The sequence below is a fragment of the Orycteropus afer genome, unplaced genomic scaffold, assembly GCF_000298275.1.
Source record: "Orycteropus afer afer isolate SDZICR_OR568_19922 unplaced genomic scaffold, OryAfe1.0 scaffold00206, whole genome shotgun sequence".
In the NCBI taxonomy this organism is placed as follows: Eukaryota; Metazoa; Chordata; class Mammalia; order Tubulidentata; family Orycteropodidae; genus Orycteropus; species Orycteropus afer.
Window position 1 is genome coordinate 2,817,978 of NW_006921793.1, and position 19,298 is coordinate 2,837,275.

General features: G+C 37.4%; 1 protein-coding gene across 1 annotated transcript in view; it reads right to left on the reverse strand.

Moving 5' to 3' along the window:
• Positions 1 to 19,298, reverse strand: part of TM9SF2 (transmembrane 9 superfamily member 2) — an 86,444-nt gene that overhangs the window by 18,220 nt on the left and 48,926 nt on the right. Inside the window, 7 exon segments of the mRNA XM_007948169.1 lie at positions 2,024 to 2,048; positions 3,906 to 4,011; positions 7,023 to 7,142; positions 7,687 to 7,819; positions 14,163 to 14,271; positions 15,017 to 15,096; positions 18,879 to 18,990. Coding sequence (XP_007946360.1) covers positions 2,024 to 2,048; positions 3,906 to 4,011; positions 7,023 to 7,142; positions 7,687 to 7,819; positions 14,163 to 14,271; positions 15,017 to 15,096; positions 18,879 to 18,990 — 685 coding nt within the window.

A 19,298-nucleotide genomic window follows, 5' to 3' on the forward strand; every position in this document is an offset into this window, starting at 1 on the left:
CAGGCTGTTGGTCTCGTCAGAGTAGCTGACAGTCTGCGGCTCCAACCGTCTCTGTACTCACTGTTTTCATTCAGGTTTTTCCACTAGTTGGTGCCTAATCCACTTCTGTATAGTTCCTTTCAAAGCTCAGGGTTCCAGGATTATCTTCTGTATCTCTGTCAATTGGTTATTCTTTTCTTTGTTGAAGAGGGTTTATGTCGCTTATCTGCCTATTCCTCCATCTTCTAAAACATATTATTATAATTAATTTCACTTATTTCTTTTTCTGTTTACTTTTTATTGCAGAAAAATGCAAAAGCACATCTGTGGCTTGCACTGTATTTCTATGTCAGAGCCTCTGTATTTTCTGTTGTTGTTATGTGCCGTGGAGTCAGCCCTGACTCATAGCAACCCCTCCTTGGGTTTCCGAGGCAGTATCACTACGGAAGTAGGATTGCCCAAACTTCCTTCCGACTGTATTTTCTAGGGACTCTCTAATAGAAGCACAATCATGTGTCTGGCATTTTTAGTACTCTTAAGTACTTCTCTGTACTTAAATGGTTTAGCTTGTATCATATAAACATAAACATGTGTGTGTGTGTAAATGCCTCAACCCCAGGCTTCTGAAAGTGACAGAAGCTGTGGCTCTTCATACAATCCCTCCCTTTGCTCTGGATCCAATTTCCAAACCCCTTCACTCAGTCTTATCAAGTAATATGGTACAATGGTATCTCTTATTAATTAGTAAGCTTTGTATATTTTTCACATGGCTCTGCATATTCAAAAGGTTATTTCAGGTACTGCATATTTTTTTTGTTGCCAGTACTGCTGTGTCTACAGTCCTCCCCCACACCACAACTACCACTCAAAACATTTAATTGGTTATTGGTGGTATTCAAGATCTTGGAATATTTAGCTGATATACAGCCAATCTAAAAAACTTTTTTTGTGTGTTTTTTTTGAAAACTTTTGTGATTTAGGTTAAAGTTTACAGAGCACACTGGTTTTCCATTCAGTAATTCATACATATTGTGTTTTGTGACACTGACTGCAATCTCCACGATGTAAGAGCACTCTTCTTACTTCTTTGGTGTTTCTCATTTCTGTTTGTCCTTTTTTCCTCTTTCTATCTTCTATCTTTATCTCTGGGCAAATGCTGTCATTTTGACCCGATATGGCTGATTGTTCTAAGGAGAGTATATATCCCTAGTATTACTGGTCACCTGATAAACTAATTATTTGACCGAAAGCTGCAGCACAGGGGTGATTTCAGTGCTTGCTTGAAGGGTGACTAAAGGTCACAGTCTCAGGGGTTCTACCAATCTCTATCAGACCAGTGAGCTTCGTCATTTTCTTTCAGTTTTGTTCCCCATTTTTCTCCCACTCTATCCAGTACCTTCTATCTTTCAGAGTGGTTGGTAGTAGCTATCAACCAGCAACCAGCACCATGCAGTTTTTCTGTTCTCAAGGGTTCTGAAGGTTGTAGTTTGCATCATCCATTAGTCCTCTGGACTAATTATTTCTATTCACCTTTGATTTTCTTGACAAACTCTTTCATTAAATCTAAGTTTTACCTCTGAAATTCTTTGGATACTCTCTGTATATAAATCATGCTGCATAAAAATAATTATTTGGTCTCTGTCTTTTGAAACACATTCCTCTCATTTCTGTTTCTTGTCTTACTGCGTTTAACAGAATTTAAACTTAAATAACTTAAGTCATAAAATGATTTAATGTGAATGGATCTTGTGTGTTACCATTATATGTTGGTTTTGAATTACAAATAAATTTTTTTTTAATATATATTAAGGGAGTATTATTCTATCCATTAAAAATTGAAAAGAAATCTAGAAGCTGCTTTATATTATCAACTGTCATTGTGCTGCATGTAATGAAATAATTATATGCAGCTGTTTGTTTATGTAAAATTACATGAAGAGGTTTCCTGTTGTGAATTGATCCTTCTATTCCTAGGTGGACATCATTTCCTCTCTGCCTCCAGAATACTTAGGTTCTAGATCTTTTTCCTTCTTTCCCTACTTACCTCACCACACTGTTGTGAACACCTACTTTTCAGGGGGGGATAAAGAAGATAAATCAGAGAAGGGTTGATTAGAGACGTAAACAAATCAGCATAGGATGATTTCTACGAAGCCAAAGAAAGTGTTTCAAGGAGAAAGTAATCCAATGTTAAACAATGCATAAAGACAACAACAACAACAAAACATTTTCTAAATTTGAAAATGGGGCTAGAAACTGTAGGAAAAAGTTTTAGTAAGTGATAGGGGCAAAAAGGATGGATTTACACAATAAATTGTTGAGAAAAAGAGAATAAAGGAGCATAGACTATTTTTTTCCAAAGCATTTTATGGGAGTTGGGAAGAAAGAAAAGTAGTAGAGAGGGGATGATGCTTATGGGAAGCTCTTTTTAGGATTTGGGAGGGCTAAGCAATGGTTAAGTGCTTGCCTGCTAATCTAAAGTTTGGCAGTTTGAACTCGCTCAGGGGCTCCAAGGGAGAAAGACTTGGCAATCCCCTCCTGTAAAGATTATTGCCAAGAAACCCCACGGAGCAGTTCTACTGTCACATGAGGTTGCTATGAGTCAGAATCAACTTGATGGCACCCAACAACCTCAACAAGCATATTTGTAGGAATAAGATTAAACACATGAACAGAAATTATAGCAAGGGAAAATGGAGTATGTCAAACATTAGGGAAAATGCTTGACAGGAAATATTCTGAAAGAATCTGTAACAAACCGTCTTGACAAGAAGGGGCACTTCTTGAATTTACAGCAGAGGAAAAGACAAAGGATGTGGCTTGAGAAAAACTTAAAAACTTGAATAGAACATGAATGGCTGAGAGGCTTGTGAATCTTCAATGGAAGTAACAATCTGAGTGAATGCTTACACCACACTTGTAAATAAAAATGTTGGCTATTATCAGTCACTTCAGGCCAGAAAGCTCTTCACTTCTGACCTGCAAAGTGTACAGTCCAGTGTTCTGGATTTAACCTTTCACTTTCTATATCACTGCCTATTGTTCAGGGGCTAGTTCTCTTATCCACTAGAAATTCAGGAGTTGAGAAAATAGGTTCTACTTCTAAGAGCAGAAGCACATCTTGATATCAGAAGCTGTCCTTTAGAGAGTCAAAGGTTTTTTTTTTGGTGGTGGTGGTTTTTGTTTTTAGTGTATATTTCTCTACGTAATAATAATTTAAAAAAAAAGTGATAAATAGTATTTAAAAAATTTTTTGAGCCCTTTTCAGGGCCAACTTTCATCAATGCCCTTTATCATAGGGAAAGTGAGCAGGATGATGAACATTTACTATCTTCTATTTTCCATAATCTTATCTAGTTATTTATCCTCCCTTCACCTAAATTAATAACTGTCTACCCTCTACTTAGTGGTTTACTCTCCCCTCTCCACCCACCATCAAAGAATATTTCCTTTTTGTGAAACTCTTTTCTTGACTTTTTACACACAATATATGTTCTTTTGTGACTGACTAGTTTAATTCAGCGTAAGGTCCTCTTAAGTCCATTCATGTTATGAGATGTTTTGCATATTCATCATTGTTCTTAGTGATAATACTTTTGATAAAAATCTGAAAATGTATGCTCGCCTGAACTAACTTCAGCTAAGAGTTCCTTTCTGTGATAAAGTCCAAAGCTTTAACTTCAGTCTTACATGACGAAAGGTAAACCTAACTACTGTAGACTAAGAAACAGAAAGACTTTTAAGAAAAGGAATTAAAAAAATTTCTCATGTCTAAAAGGTGCTTTTCTCAGATAATACATGTAGTAGTCATTCAACGAATGTTTTTTAAGTATTTGCTTTCTATCTTTTCTTTAAAGTCACATTCTTAATTACATGGTTTAGAGACAGACAGAATCAAAGGTTTAAAGAACAGGAAATTTAGGAACTAAATTATGACTATAAGAAGAAAATAATTATTGAAAAAATTCACTTACCCAGGACAAAGAAATGATGTTAATAAAACATTTGTTTTCCACTTCTCACCTCCAAAGGCTATAGAAGAAAACAACAGTAGTATAACATACAGATTTTTCTTTAAGCAAACCATATACCCATAGTCCAAGTGGTATTCAACAAACTGTTACACATCACTGGGTGCCAGTCCTAAGAAACGAAACTAGTGCAAGTTATCGATAGTTCCTTATCAAATGATGCAAACCAAGGATGCACAGCAAGAGTCTACCTGAATAACCCTGCTTTACAGACTTCTGCTTCAGCATAAAATAAGTCCAGTATCAAAAGAAAGTCATCCTGGACAATTTTTCTCTTCCAATTTTTTTTTAAATGAAAACAAAACAAATTGCTAAATTCTATGCCAGTATTAATAAATGGGACTGAGTGCAGAAAAGGCACAAAGGAGATTCTGGTTTATCTTGTGGTTAGTTTCAGAATTTAACATAAAACTAGGAACCCTCAAGCTTGACATGAAACAAATCTACATTTTCACAAGCTGGAATCTTTAGGATTCCTCTAGCACTGCAGTATAGTTTTTAGTAAGTGGTAGGGGTGGTGGGTGATTAAGAAGAGTGGAATAGCCATTTGACAGAACAAATTTGATCATGAACATCTCTACTTTCCTTTACCTCTTTCCAATGTGCATTTTTCGTTTCATTTTAAAAAATCAAATACTGAAGGACATAGAATAAAAAATGAAGGTAGTCTTTTGTCTCCAGTTTAAAAGTTTGAGATGAAACTGGCTGAGATTTGAGAGCAGCTTATTTTTTCAGAAAAATTTTTTAACATAATTTGTAAGCAAGTTTAAGTGCTTACATTAAAAGAAAATGATGAAATTTTATATACAGATTTGAATTTATAGTACCACTGACAAACTATTGTGAAATTGCTAATTCTTGGTTCAATACAATTCTAATAAAAACTCAAAAAGTGTCTTCTGAAACATCAGAAACGATTCTAAAAAATGAATTATTTCTGTGGCTGGGATTACATGAGTCCCTCTTAGTAACTGATTAACAGTCCACTTAACCTGCAGCTGGAGATCTGAGTCCTGACTGACTATATCTAACGAAAAACTCACTGCCATCGAGTTGATTTCAACTCATAGTGAACCCTCCTTGGATTTCCAATAGACATAACTACCCTAATCCTGTCTTTTAGTAAAGGATGAAAGAAAAAAAAAGAACATCAGAAAATACTCAGAAATTAAAACACCTTTACACATACATACAGTACTTTTCATGCTCAGGAGAGAACTTCACCTGGCAACATCTAGCTAGTATTTCCACCTGGGGGTTGAAACCAGTAATCCTAACCTTAAGATCACCTATGTAACCCTACTATGTTTTACCTCAAATTTATTCAGAAAATTGTTAGGAATCCTAGCTCTGTCTCATCTCCCTGGCACTTCTAATCACAGATTACCTGTGGAACCATCTGCATTTCTATTGTTGTTGTTGTTGTGATGTGCCTTCAAGTCGGCCCCGACTCATAGCGACCCCTCCTTGGGTTTCCGAGGCAGTATCACTAAGGAAGTAGGACTGCCCAATCTTCCTTCCGAGGAGTGGCTGGTGGGTTTTAACTGCCAGCCGTCTGGTTAGCAGGCAAGTGTCTTAGCCACTACGCTACCAGAGCTCCCATTTCTAAGGAGGGTAAAATCTGGCATTTGCTGACCCTGACAAAGACTGCTCACCAAATTATTGTCCCCCATCCTTATTCTGTGGCCATAACCCTTTTTGTAAATGAAATTCATTTTATTTCAGAAAAGTAAAATACAAGAGATTATAACTAATAATATTACAAAAGTAACTTACTCTTGGGCTCTTTTAAACAGTGAGATCTTAATTTAAGTATAGATGCCATTTATAAACATTGAATTGATATAATTTTAAGTGTGACATCTCATGTGTAAGAAAACATGTACTTTGTATGTATTACCTGTTTTAGTTAATAAATCAGTGACTACTCACTTGTAGGAGCTCTGGTAGCACAGTGCTTAAGGCACTTAACTGCTAACCAGAAGGCTGGCAGTTCAAACCCACCAGCCACTCCTCGGAAGGAAGGTTGGGCAATCCTACTTCTGTAGTGATAATTGCCTTGAAAACTCAAGGAGGGGTCACTATGAGTCAGGGCCGACTCGACGGCACATAACAACAACAACTCACTTGTACACTTTCTTTAATAGTCGATACAGTTGATCCTTCACAATATAGGGTTAGAGGTGCTGACACCCTGTCACAGCTGAAAATCAGCGTATCAAACTTTTGACTCCCCAAAAACTTAACCACCAATAGCCTACTGTTTACTGACCAGAAGCCTCACTGACATCAACAGTGAACATACTTCTTGCCATACAGTTATTACATTGTCACACGAAAATATTTACATACATACACAACAGGTAAGTTTATCAACTGTATGGCATGATGATTATTTATTATTCATTAAATGGAAGTGGATCATCATGAAAATCTGCATCCTTGCTATCTTCATGATGAACAGGCTAAGGAGGAGGAGGAGGAAAAGGAGGAAGGGGTTGGTTGTGCTTCCTCCAGGGTGGCAGAGGTAGAAGCAGAGGAGGTGGAAGGGGAGGCAGGCATACTCAGTGGAACTTTATGGAAATACATCATACTTTCTGATTTTTTGTTTTTCATTTCTCTAAAAATGTTTCTATACAGTACCAATCTTTGAAAAAAATGCAAGTATAAGTGGATCCATATAGTTCAAACCCATGTTCTTCAAGGGTCAACTGTATATGCTTCTATGAAAGTAGTAAATCTAAGTTGTTCATCCAAACCTAGTATATCAAAACTTAAAAGGAAAAAGAGGGAAGGAATGGTGGATAAGCAATACCTAAATCTGCTTAAAGCACTGTATAAGGATTTTTGAACAAATAAATCTAGGGACACTCATTCACTTTACAAAGGAAATTACCAACCAGGCTCCCTACATATATGAAAAGCTTTAATTATGTGACACAAAGACTCATACCCACTGATGTAGAAAATTAGACAACTCAGTTGACTCTCGTCAAAGTGGCTTTTACTTACACTTATAGAATCTGGCAGCAACATAACCTGCAGGAGTTCCCAGCAGCACCCATAAGACCACAGCACAAGTCATCAGTGCTCCTCTGTTGGCAGGTGACAAAAATCCCAGGCAAGCAAAAACTAAAAAATAAGTCACACAACTTTAGGAAAAAACATTCACTATGCCACCATGCAGCCACACTGCATCTTAGCAATATTTAATGTACTGCATTCATTTGATCACATGTAAGGCAAACTCCACTTGAGGAGTTTCTTATCAGAGTCTGTAAGACCTCATTTTTCTTTTTATTGGGGGATGTTGACCAAATGCTTGAGTGGCTTCCATCTTTTCTGAGATTCAAGTATAGCTTTTAAATTGACATAAATAAAAAACATTTCCACTATGAATTATATCTTGGTTCTATTAAAAAAAATAATACTAGATTCCATTAGGGTGAACATTCAAACTTGAGCCTTTCACAACTAAAGTGAGACATGAGCATGTTTGGGCATGGCTTTTTCCTAAGTCATTCATAGCCATTCACAGTCAAAAGCACACAGGTTCTGAGAACTGAAAGGACTCTTAGAAATAATCTAGCCTAGCTACCTCACTTTGGAAAACTGGTTTTCAAATAATTATTTAGAAAAAATATTTTCTACTTTTTAATTTATACTTAACACTTACACAGAGTCACAAAAGTCATAATTAAAATCTGTGTCCCTGATCCTAGAAAGACTGATAGCAGCATCCCTTTTCTTGGAGGACGGAAAATATCACCATGAACTAGTTTCCAGCCAAATTCTTCCTGGGCATCCTCCTAAAAATGAAATGAAATTGTTTTAGTTTTCATGTGCTATCACCAAGACAACTAGACAGTTTACATTGTTGAATATATTATTACAGAAAATTAAAGAAAAAACTTAAAAATGTTATTATCTATTTCAAATTTGAAGTATAAAGCTTCATTTGGACCTTTATATGGCTTTCTTGAATTGTTTTTAAAGCAATGTCATGTAGTAAGGTCTATAAATATAGCTACTGAGAAACTTTAAAAAGAAATCCAAAACAATATGATACTTACCTAGTTCTTCTCTAAGTCAAGCTTTATGATCCAACTTGATAATTTTATTTTTAATGACACACTAACCTTTTCAATCTATACTTATTCATCTCCAAAATAAGCAAATGGTATTAGTTTTATATTATACTTACTTTGCTAGTAAACTTAGCTATAAATATATCAGTAAATTTTGTGTCACCAGCCCAAACTGTTCCCACATACACACATACATGCTGTCGTTATCTCCTGCTGACTAGGTCCCTGACTCCTAGTGATCCCAAGCACAATGAGACTGGATGTTGTGATCCACAGAGTTTTCACTGGCTGATTTTTCAGAGTATCACCAGGCCTTCCTTCCTAGTCTGTGTTAGGCTGGAAGCTCTGGTGAAACCTCTTCAGCATCACAGCAGCACACAAACCTCCACTCAAGATGGGTGATGGCTGTGCTTGAGGTACACTGGCGGAGAATGGAACCTAGATCCTCTGCATGGAAGGTGAGAGCTCTACCACTGAACTATCGCTGCCCCCAGATATGTATACAACTGCCTAATCAACATCTCCACTTGATTATTTTTTATCTTGAAAAGAATTATCCACAACTTAACTGATTCTCTCCCTCCTTCAACCTGTTCTTCCTACAGCTTCCCCTAATGGATTAAAAACTCCATCCTTTTAGTTGCTCAGGCTCCAAAAACTTACAGTCATCTTTGGTTCCTCCCTGTATTTCACGTATCATATACAACTCTTCCACCACTTGTCTGTCAGTGTGCTGTACTGTGGTGGTTTGCATGCTGTTGTGATGCTGGAGGATATGCCACCAGTATCCTGACTACCAGCAGGGTCACCCATGGTGGACAGGACTTTGGTCGTGTTATCAGAAGGGATCAATCCCTGGAGAAGAATATCATGCCTGGTAAAGTAGGAGGTCAGTGAGAAAGGGGAAGATCCTCTATGAGATAGATGGACATAGTAGATGCAATGATGGGCTCAAGTACGGCAACAATTTTGGGGATGGTGCAAGACCGGGTAGTGTTTCTTTCTGTTGTGCATGAGGTCGTTATGAGTTGGAACTGACTCGATGGCGCCTAACAACATACAATCCTCAGACAAATTCTATAGTTCTATCTCTAAAATGTATCCAGACCCACCATGAGCCCCTTGTTCAAGCCACTACCTGTCATCTGGCTATTGCAATGTATACTAAACTGGTCTGTTCTTCCCTTATCTCTTAGTTCTCAATATAGCAGCCAGAAGAATCCTTTTAATATATAAGTCAGAGGATATCATTAATTCTTCCAAATCAATGGCTTCCCTTCCTCCTCAGAGTAAAAGCAAAAATCCTTATAGTGGCTCATATTCCTACATGATTTGACACCTCGCTACTTCTATGACTTCACCTCTAATCACATTTCCTTGGAAGTTCTAGGCATGCTCTCATCTTGGGGTTTTGCAGTTGCTGCTACCTTCCCTGGAGAGCTTTTCCCTTTTCTTCCCAATGTGTGTATGGTTCATCCCTCTGACTCCACCATGTCTCCACTGAATTGTCACATTTTCATTGAGGCCTCTCTGATGAAATAAAACCCACAACACCACATCTTCCTTACTCTGCTTTATCTTTTTTTCATAGCATTTACAGAATCTAACATACTACATATTTACCAGTTGTTATTATCTACACCTCCCACTACAGGATAGGAAGTCTGTTTTGTATAATGCGCCATCTTCAATACCTAGTATAACAGGCTTACAAATACTTGCTCTATAAAAAATATTTCTAAGTTATTTAAGATTCTTAGGAGTTTATCATAAAGTAAGGTAGAGGAAATTAAAAGATAAGAAAGAGATGGTTAGCAGGAGTGTTCTAACAGTGGAATGCATCACATGTAGCCTCTTGGGATGACTTGGGATGACAGGAGATGAAGATCTTTGACATTTCTTGAAAATCCTGTTACTCTAAACAACCTCTGCATTAAGACACCTGGTCAGGTGATGTTGATATTTAATTTACAACATAAAAGTTCTTTATTTTCTAACAATAGAAACAATACATTTTTCTTATAAAATAAACTTCAAACAATAAAGAAATAAAGAAGAATATAAATCCAACCTCTAATGATTTAAGAGATTCTTCTGGTCCTTTTCTTTGTGTAATTTTTGTTCTTTCGTTCGTTTTTCTTACAAATAATACTGCTTGAAAACAAGTTTTTTTTCACTTTTACTATGTAGTGTGATGGCTGGAGCTGTGTGTCAACTTGGCTGGACCACAATTCTGTGTGGTTTGAGCTGTTATGGTGTGGCTGTTCCCATGATGGGATCAGATAACTATGTTCTGAGTGGCCAATCTGTTGAAAGGAGTTTCCCTGGGGGTGTGACCTGCTTCCAGTATATCCAATGACATTCTGGGAAGAGAGACATTCTTCTGTGGATCCGGTTTCTGTTATGCTGCCTACAACTGTCCGTGAGTGAACAGTCCACCATTTGGCCTGGAGATCTTGGATTCATCATTCGTTGGAGTCAACAGCCGGTGTACTGCCTGCCAGCCTTGAGCTCCTCTGCCCCTGTGGTTACAAGAGCCAGGAAAAGTTCCTGATCCAGGAACTTTGGACTTGCTAGCTTCTATAAGTGTGTGAGCCATTTTCCTAAGATAAATTTCTCTCTAATATACATATATATAAGCTTTATTGGTTTTTGTTTCTCTAGAGAACCCAGTCTAACATAGTAGTAAACATGTTTCCATGTGAATATGTATACATCCTTTTAAATGTCTGGCTGCCACTTTTAATGATCATTTCCAAAATTTGTATCTCTAACCCAGATCTTGTTCTTACAATACTGGATCCTTATTATCACCCTACTTACTAACAGCTACTGTTTTGGTTATCTTGTGCTGCTCTAACAGAAAATACCAAAAGTAGATGGCTTTAACAAACAGAGATTTATTCTCTTATAGTTTAGGAGGCTAGAAGTCCAAGTTCCAAGTGCCAGTTTTAGGGGCTGGGGGAAAGCCTCTCAACCTTGGGCTTTAGCTCTGCCTCATTCTCCCAGCCACTGCAACTGGAGGCTTCTCTTAGGCAGTTGTTGACTGCTGAGGCTGACAAACCCATGGCAGGCCACTGAGATGAAGGCTCAGCTACATGTAAGATCCAGACGTGCCAAAATGCTAGAGATCTTCAAAGCTGCTTCTTATACATCAGAAGCAGACTACATCCCTAAAGCAGCTACTCAGCTGCACACAGTAGATTATGCCATGGAGCTGATTATCAGTCTTATCATGGGGAATAACTACATCCAGCTGCCTAGCTACTCAAAACCAGGCCCAGCCAAGTTGACGCACCACCTTACTACCACAGCTATATTGCTGTCTTATTTACATCTTACACTCATGTCCAAAAATTAACCTGACTTCCCCCCAAAGCCTACTACTTTATTATTTCCCATCTTAATAAATGGAACCACTATCAACCTGGAGGCTCAAGTCAGAAACCTAGGGTTATTCAAATGACATCTCTGTCTTCTGCCTTCTCCAGGGCCAACCAGCAATCACCATTCCATACCATCTCCCGAGCAAACTCTGTATTTATCTGCCCACTTCCCTCCCCTCCTACTTATTTATGATATATTTTGCTATATATCATAATGTACTGATCATTTAACAATCATTTCTTTTATGACTTTTGGCTCTCTGTCATACTTAGAAAATTCCACTCATCTCGTAAGATTTAAAGATAATTTCACATGTTTTCTTCTAGTGTTTTATTGTGCCACATATTCATTTAAATCTTAATGATTTCAATATAAGGAGTCAAGTTGAGATTGACCTTAATTATTTTCCAGATGGCCATCCACTTTGTCCTAATGCCATCTGTCAAATAATCTGTCTTTTCTCTGCTGATACACCTTTGCTAACTTTGAAATTTAGACTCTTTATATCCAGAAAATGTTTATTTAGGATTTCATTGTTCACCAGTCCTTCTAAGTTTCCCTTCAGGATTGTTTCCTTTCTCCTAAAGTATTTCTATAGATTCCTTCAGTGAAGGTCTGTCTGTGGGCAACTGTTTTTGTTAGTCTAGAAAAGGTATTTGACCTCCATTCTTGAAAGAGGAAATTTTCTGGGTACATGATTCTAGGTCAACGAGTTTATTTTTCACACCAATTTAAATATATTATTCCACTGTCTCTGAGCTCCATTGTCAATCCAATTGTTATTCCTTTGCAGATGCTCAGGTCCCACCCCTCCCCTTGGCTGATTCTAAGATACTCTCTTTGTCTCTAGTGTTCTATGGTTTCACTGAAATTTACCTAGGTGTGGATTTTTTATTTATTATGTTTGGGGTAACTTTGCTTCTTTTATCTGTGGATTCTTATCTTTCACCTGTTCTGAAAAATTCTTAGCTGTTACTTTTTTTTTTTTAATGTATTTTATACTCTCTCACTAGTAATTTCTGTACCTGGAATCTTTGGGAGTCTAAATCCAACTCAAATTTTTGTGACTCTCTAACTATAAGCTCTTATATATATTTTTATCTCAAATTGGAGGAATTCTGAAAACTTAAACGTGGGAGACTTTCTTTTTGAGGATTTCTGCTTGATTCAGCTAAGAATTAGATGGCACTTACTGACACGGAACTGTTTTGGTCCCACATTAAGAATGCAGTCTTAATGCAGGAGAGTGAGGTTCAGTTCCCTCACTACTGACCCAAGGTTTAGTCTCCCAAATACGTAAAGACTTGATATAGGCATCTCATGCTTGCATTTTGTTTCCTGCTGTGGCCTCAGCTCACCTTTTGGGGGGGTTAGGATGGAGGGGTCTTTAGAGACCTCTTTTAGCTATCATAAACCCAGCAATGCATCAACAACTCTGGTATATCAATGACTGATTTATTTATACATTCATTTAACAAAATATTTACGGGGCACCAACTATACGGTGGGTACTATTTGAAATGCCAGAGATACTACAGTGCCTGATGAGCCTGAGGAACAGCATGGTGGTCAGATGGTTGGAACAGAGCTTTGAGAGGTAATGGAGGACAAGATTACTATAGGCATTACAAAGTCTCTGACTTTTACTCTGCAATAAATGGGAAGCCACTAGAGCATTATGATCAGGATAACATGATCTCACTCAGGTTTTAACAGATTCATTCTGACTGCTATGATGAAAAGATACTGGAGGGAGGAAAAGATCAGGAGCAACTGTGGAATCAGGATTGTCACTGGCCATATTTCATCTGTGTCTCCATACATATAAAGAAAAAAAAATTCACTAACTGAGCAATTAATTTGAAATAACCAATTATGAACAGAGTATTTTGAAATTGTTTTAAATATTTAATGAAATATGTAGCTAATAAAAATCATTAGAAAAATAAAAGACCTGTACAGAGATGCTAAAAGTCTCTGTTAGTATGTTCTTTCTCTAATTAGAACAGGATGGGAAAGTTAGAAAAAAGGCTGAACAGACTAGAAAGAGAAAAGCATACAAATCTGAGTTCTTGTATTCACCACAAATTACTGTGATTCTGGTAGAAATTGTTTAGTTTGCAGCTTTAAAATGAAAATGTTTAAAATGCGTAACATTATGCAACTTAAAATGTTTGAGAATAAATGAGGTGGGTTGTTAAATTGTTTTGAATACACCAAATGTTGAAATGATAAAAATTCAGTTAAAAATATTTTTTTAAATTACCCATACATATATAAATAAAAATTACTTGATACTCTTCTCAACTTTGCCATTCACAAATTGGTTGTATTTTGGGAATGAAGAATCTGACCAAATTGGAGGCACATAAGTAGGGAAAGAGGACACCATTGTATACCTACTTACATCCACTCTGCACCAATTTATTGACACAGATGACATTATGTACAGTTCAACTCTGAGAATTTTTTCCCTTCTCTAGGATGCTGTAATGACTAAATTTCTAGAGAATATAAATTTTTAAGTATCGTTTTCTTATTGGAAAATGTGAACTCAAGATAACTTTTGAGAAGGATGTTTTAGAAGGAGAGTCTGTCTAAAGCTATTCAAATTTTTTCAAAATAAAAATAAATACCGTTGTTGGCCAGAGAGTAGTTAAAAATTGTTTCTACTCACCGTAGAATCCATCTGATTATATCTGGCAATATCTTTATGCAGTGTCCGTAACATAATCATAGCTACCATTCCAGATAAGAAGAGAACAATTACCAGGGAATTCATTATGCTGTAGAAATAAGCACATCATGATAAACTTCAGAAGTGAAACTCTTATTTAAAAAAAACTGTTCTGCTGAGTAACATTAAACAGAACTCATCAGAATCAAAATTGAAACTTTACCTAAAACCCTACAACAAATTCACTGAACTGTGTTTTTCAAGTTTCCACTCAGCAGATTCATATTGTACATTTTATAGTCTCTTTAGAACTAGGATTTTTTTTTGTCTGGTCATTATTATTAAATTACTACTGTCCCTGAATAAGTTCAGGAAAAACTGCAAGGAATTAACTGGTCCCTACCCTCAAGAAATTTACTGAAGAACAAATTTATGTGACAAATTAATGAGTATCAAAAAGATCAGTCAGCAAAACAGAAAGGAGAGTAAGGGCATCACGAACAGCTCTGACTCATGCTTTAAAAAGAATGACAACAAAAAAGTTTAACAATAATAGCAACTTCTATTTACTGAGCACTTTTACACGACAGGTATGCCATTACATTCACTTTAATTATCTGATTTAATCCTCACAACAATCCCAGGCAGTAATTATTTCTAGACCAAGAAAAAAAACAGACTGAAAAAATGAGTGACCCACAACCAGTGACTTACAAGCCAGGATTTGAATCCAAGTCTGTATGGTTCAAAAGCCTAGACTTCTGAATAACTGGAGAGGATTAGAGAGCAAATGAGATGTGCAAAGGGACAAAAACTAAAGTACAAAAGAGAAAGCAGATTAACAGTACTCTTACCTAAACCACTGAATGTGGGTATGAGGCATAGATTCCAAAATATAATCCCATCTGGATGCCCATCTGATACTTTTATCTTCCTACAGGAAGGAAAAAAAACCCAAAACAACTCTATAAATAAGCATTTGCTGACAGAGCACATTATAAACCCAAACATTTCAATTTACAACTTGCCTTTTATTCAGTTAACAACTGCAATTTCTAATTATCATAATTTGGGTTAGTTGTGAGATTCAGAGCTTCACATTTACTCAAGTCTAGGCAAAATCAGGATGAGATTAAGCAGTAAACGACAAAGAATTAAGAGTTCCAACAATACGTAAGTATTTGTATTTTTATGTGTTGCTTTAAATTACAATTAGCGAGGTATTTTATAGATGTCAAAATTTAGAGCTATATTTCAATTTTTAGGAGCTCTGGTAGCATAGTGGCTAAAGCATTTGACTGCTAACCAGAGGGCTGGCGGTTCAAACCCACCAGCCACTCCTCGGAAGGAAGGTTGGGCAATCCTACTTCCGTAGTGATACTGCCTCGGAAACCCAAGGAGGGGTCGCTATGAGTCGGGGCCAACTCGACGGCACATAACAACAACAACATTTCAATTTTTAAGAAAATATCTAAATGGACTAAATTATTCTTTATTCTCTTTGATGCTATCTATCTATGCCTATGGGGCACCTTACTAGACCACAAGTCATAACTCAGGCACAGTAAGCATCAGGTAGTAGTCACCCACAGTGAGCTCTTAATATCTAGAAGAGAAACAGATGCTGCAGTATACTAACTGGGAAAGGCCAGATTCAGACAAGAACATGGAATACGGGACATCACTGCTGATGTCAGACAGATCCTGGCTGAAAGCCAAGAATATCAGAAAGATTTTTACCTGTGCTTTATCAACTATGCAAAGACATTTGACTGTGGGGATCAAAATAAATGATGGGTAACAGTGCAAAGAATGGGAATTCCAAAATACTTAATTGTGCTCATGAGGAACCTATACAAGCAGTATCCCCTTGTTCAAAAAGAACTGCACGGCTTAAGACCAGGAAAGGTGTGTATCAGGGTTATATCTTCTCACCATACTTATTTAATCTGTACACTGAGCAAATAATCAAGGAAGCTGGACTATATGAAGAAGAATGCAGCATCAGGATTGCAGGAAGACAATAATTAACAACCTGTGATATGCAGTTAACACAAACTAGCCTGCTGAAAGTGAAGATGACTTGAAGCACTTACTGATGAAGATCAAAGACTATAGCCTTCAGTATGGATTACACTTCAACACAGAGAAAACAAAAATCCTCACAAGTAGGCCAATAAGCAACATCATGGAAAATAGAGAAAAGATTGAAATTATCAAGGATTTCATTTTACTTGGGTTCAAAGTCAATGCCCATGGAAGGAACAGTCAAGAAATCAGACAACAGCAGGGGATAGCAAGCTCAACTGGCATTAACATACTACATAAACACTGTTCCACATCATACTTTGGTGAGTAGTGACTGGGATCTCAAAAGCTTGTAAGCAGCCATCTAGATGCAACAATGGGTCTCTCGTCGTCCAGAGCAAAGAATGAAGAAAACCAAAGACTCATGAAAATAATTAGTCCAAGCGACTGGCACATCATGCAATCCTTAGCCTGTATGACTATAAGACCAGAAGAACTAGATAGTGCCCAGCTATCACTGTCAACCAGAGGGGGATCGATGTAGGAGATCCTAGATGGAGTGGGAGAACAATGTGGAACAAAACCCAAAATGATTTGGGGGAACAAAAAAAGGGACCAGATTTGCTGGTCTGATAGAGCCTGGTGGAACCACTGAAACTATGGGCCCTAGCTGCCCTTCAGGTCTGGAACTGAACCCACACCTGTGGCTTCCAGCCAACAAAAGACAGGCATTTGAGTTGAACATTTACACTAGGTAGACACACATCTTGAGAGAACAATCATGGGAGAAGAGAAGGACTGTGTATGCACAGGGACACAGCTGAGGGGGCAGGAGTGCATGGAGGGAAGGACACAGGGAAGAGGTAACTATTGGGAGGAAGTGGGAGGGGAGTTGTTGCACTGTGGTAAATTGTAGTCAATGTCATGAGACAAAGAGTATGTGAAATGCTGTATGGAAAGTGAATATGCTATGTAAACTTGCACCCAAATCACAATCAAAAAAAAGAGAAAGAAACCAGACAATATATTGTACTGGGCAAATCTGCTGCAAAAGACTGCTTTAAAGTGTTTAAGAGTTAAGATAACACTTTAAAGACTAAGGTGTGCTTGACCCAAGCCATGGTATTTTCAGCAGCCTCATATGCATGGTATAGAACTCTGGTGGAGCAGTGCCTAAGGCATCTGACTGTTAACCAGAAGGTTGGCAGTTCAAACCCACCAGCCACTCTGCAGAAGGAAGATGAGGCAATATGCATGTGACAACCGGACAATGACTAAAGCAGAACTGATGCATTTGAGTTATGGTGTTGGCTTAAGAAAGAACAAATCTGTCTTGGAGGAAGTATAAGTGGCTAGCTTCTTAGAAGCGAAAATAGGCAGATTTTGTCTTTCGTACTCTGGTCATGTCAGAAGGGACCAATCCCAGGAAAAGGATATTGTGATAGTTGGAGCTGTGTGTCAACGTGGCTGGACCACAATTCTGTGTGGTTTAAGCTGTTGTGATGTGGTTATTCCCATGATGGGATCAGATGAATATGTTTTGAGCAGCCAATCCATCGAAAGGGAGTTTCCCTAGGGGTGTAGCCTGCTTCCAGTATATTTAAGGACATCCTGGGAAAAGAGACATTCTTCTGTGGATGGGGATTCTGTTGTGCTGCCTATAACTGTCCGTGAGTGAACAATCCACCATTTGGCCTGGGGATCTTGGATTCGTCATTCGTTGCAGTCAGCAGCCAGCGTACACTGCCTGTCAACCTTGAGCTCCTCAGCTCCTGCAGCTGCAAGAGTCGGGAAAAACCTCCAGCTTGACGCTTGATCCAAAAACTTTGGACTTGCCAGCTTCTGTAATTGTGTGAGCCATTTTCCTAAAATAAATTTTTTTTCTCTATATATAAGCTTTATTGGTTTTGTTTCTCTAGAGAACCCAGTCTAACACAGATATCATGCTTGAAGGTCAGCAAAAAAGGGGAAGACCCTCAAAAGATGGAATGACATAGTGGCTGTGATGATGGGGTCAAGCATGGCCATGACTGTGAGGATGGTGAAGGATCATGCAGTGTTTCATTCTGTTGTACACAGGGTTGCTATTGGTCAGAACCAACTTGATGGTACCTAACAAGTGTCAAGGTTTAGAAAATTAAAACTCTACATAGGAATCATAAATGTCACAACTAAAATGAATAGCACAGAGGTGGAATAGTGTCTAAGATTTCTTATAAAAACAAACTTCTGCTTACCTCCTGAGGAACTTCTCCATTAATGTAAATACTCTTTTCAATTTCTTCAGAGCCTACTTAAATAATCTATCAGTAGGAAACTTTCCATTTAAGTTTATACTCAAATCTTGATTTAAAAAACTGGTATTGTCTTCCTAAATGCCTTTTGTATGTATCTTTGACATCTTCATACCATCCTCAATGTTTACTTTCTATCTCTTATCTTACAGATACACTTAATAACACTTAATCTGGCTCAATTTTTCAATTTCCTATGCCTTCTCATTTAAACTAAGACTATGAGTGTGATTATGTTGTCTGGTGCACTGACAAACTTTCCACATATTAACTCATCAAAAGCTTATTTGTTTGACAAGTTTAAGCATTAATATTTTTTAATTAGCATTAAATAATACAAATTTAAAATCAATTTCTGAATTATTCTAAAGATTAAAAAAAAAAAAAATCTCACCTGGAAACTAACAGAGTAAGTATAGGCAATTTTGATCTCCCCTGAGGCCTTGTTACTTATATCCATGGGGGGTCCAGAGCAGTCTGGTTTATCTATATGGGTATGTTTGAAGCTGTGGGAAGAAACATTTTGGCAAGTTGCTGACACAGAGTAGTTTTAAAACTGGGGTAAAATAAAGGTTAGAGATTTTGTACATATTTCACTATACTGATGAGAGTCAAAGGTTAAATTATTCATGCCACATTTAACAGAAGTATTTATTTCATATAAATAGTTAGAAGTATGTGTATTTTATATACGTTTTATCATAATAAAGGAGCCCTGGTGGCACAGTCATTAGGAACTCAGCTACTAATTGATACACTGGCGGTTCAAACCCACCACCCACTCTGTAGGAGAAAGGTATGGCGGTCTGCTACT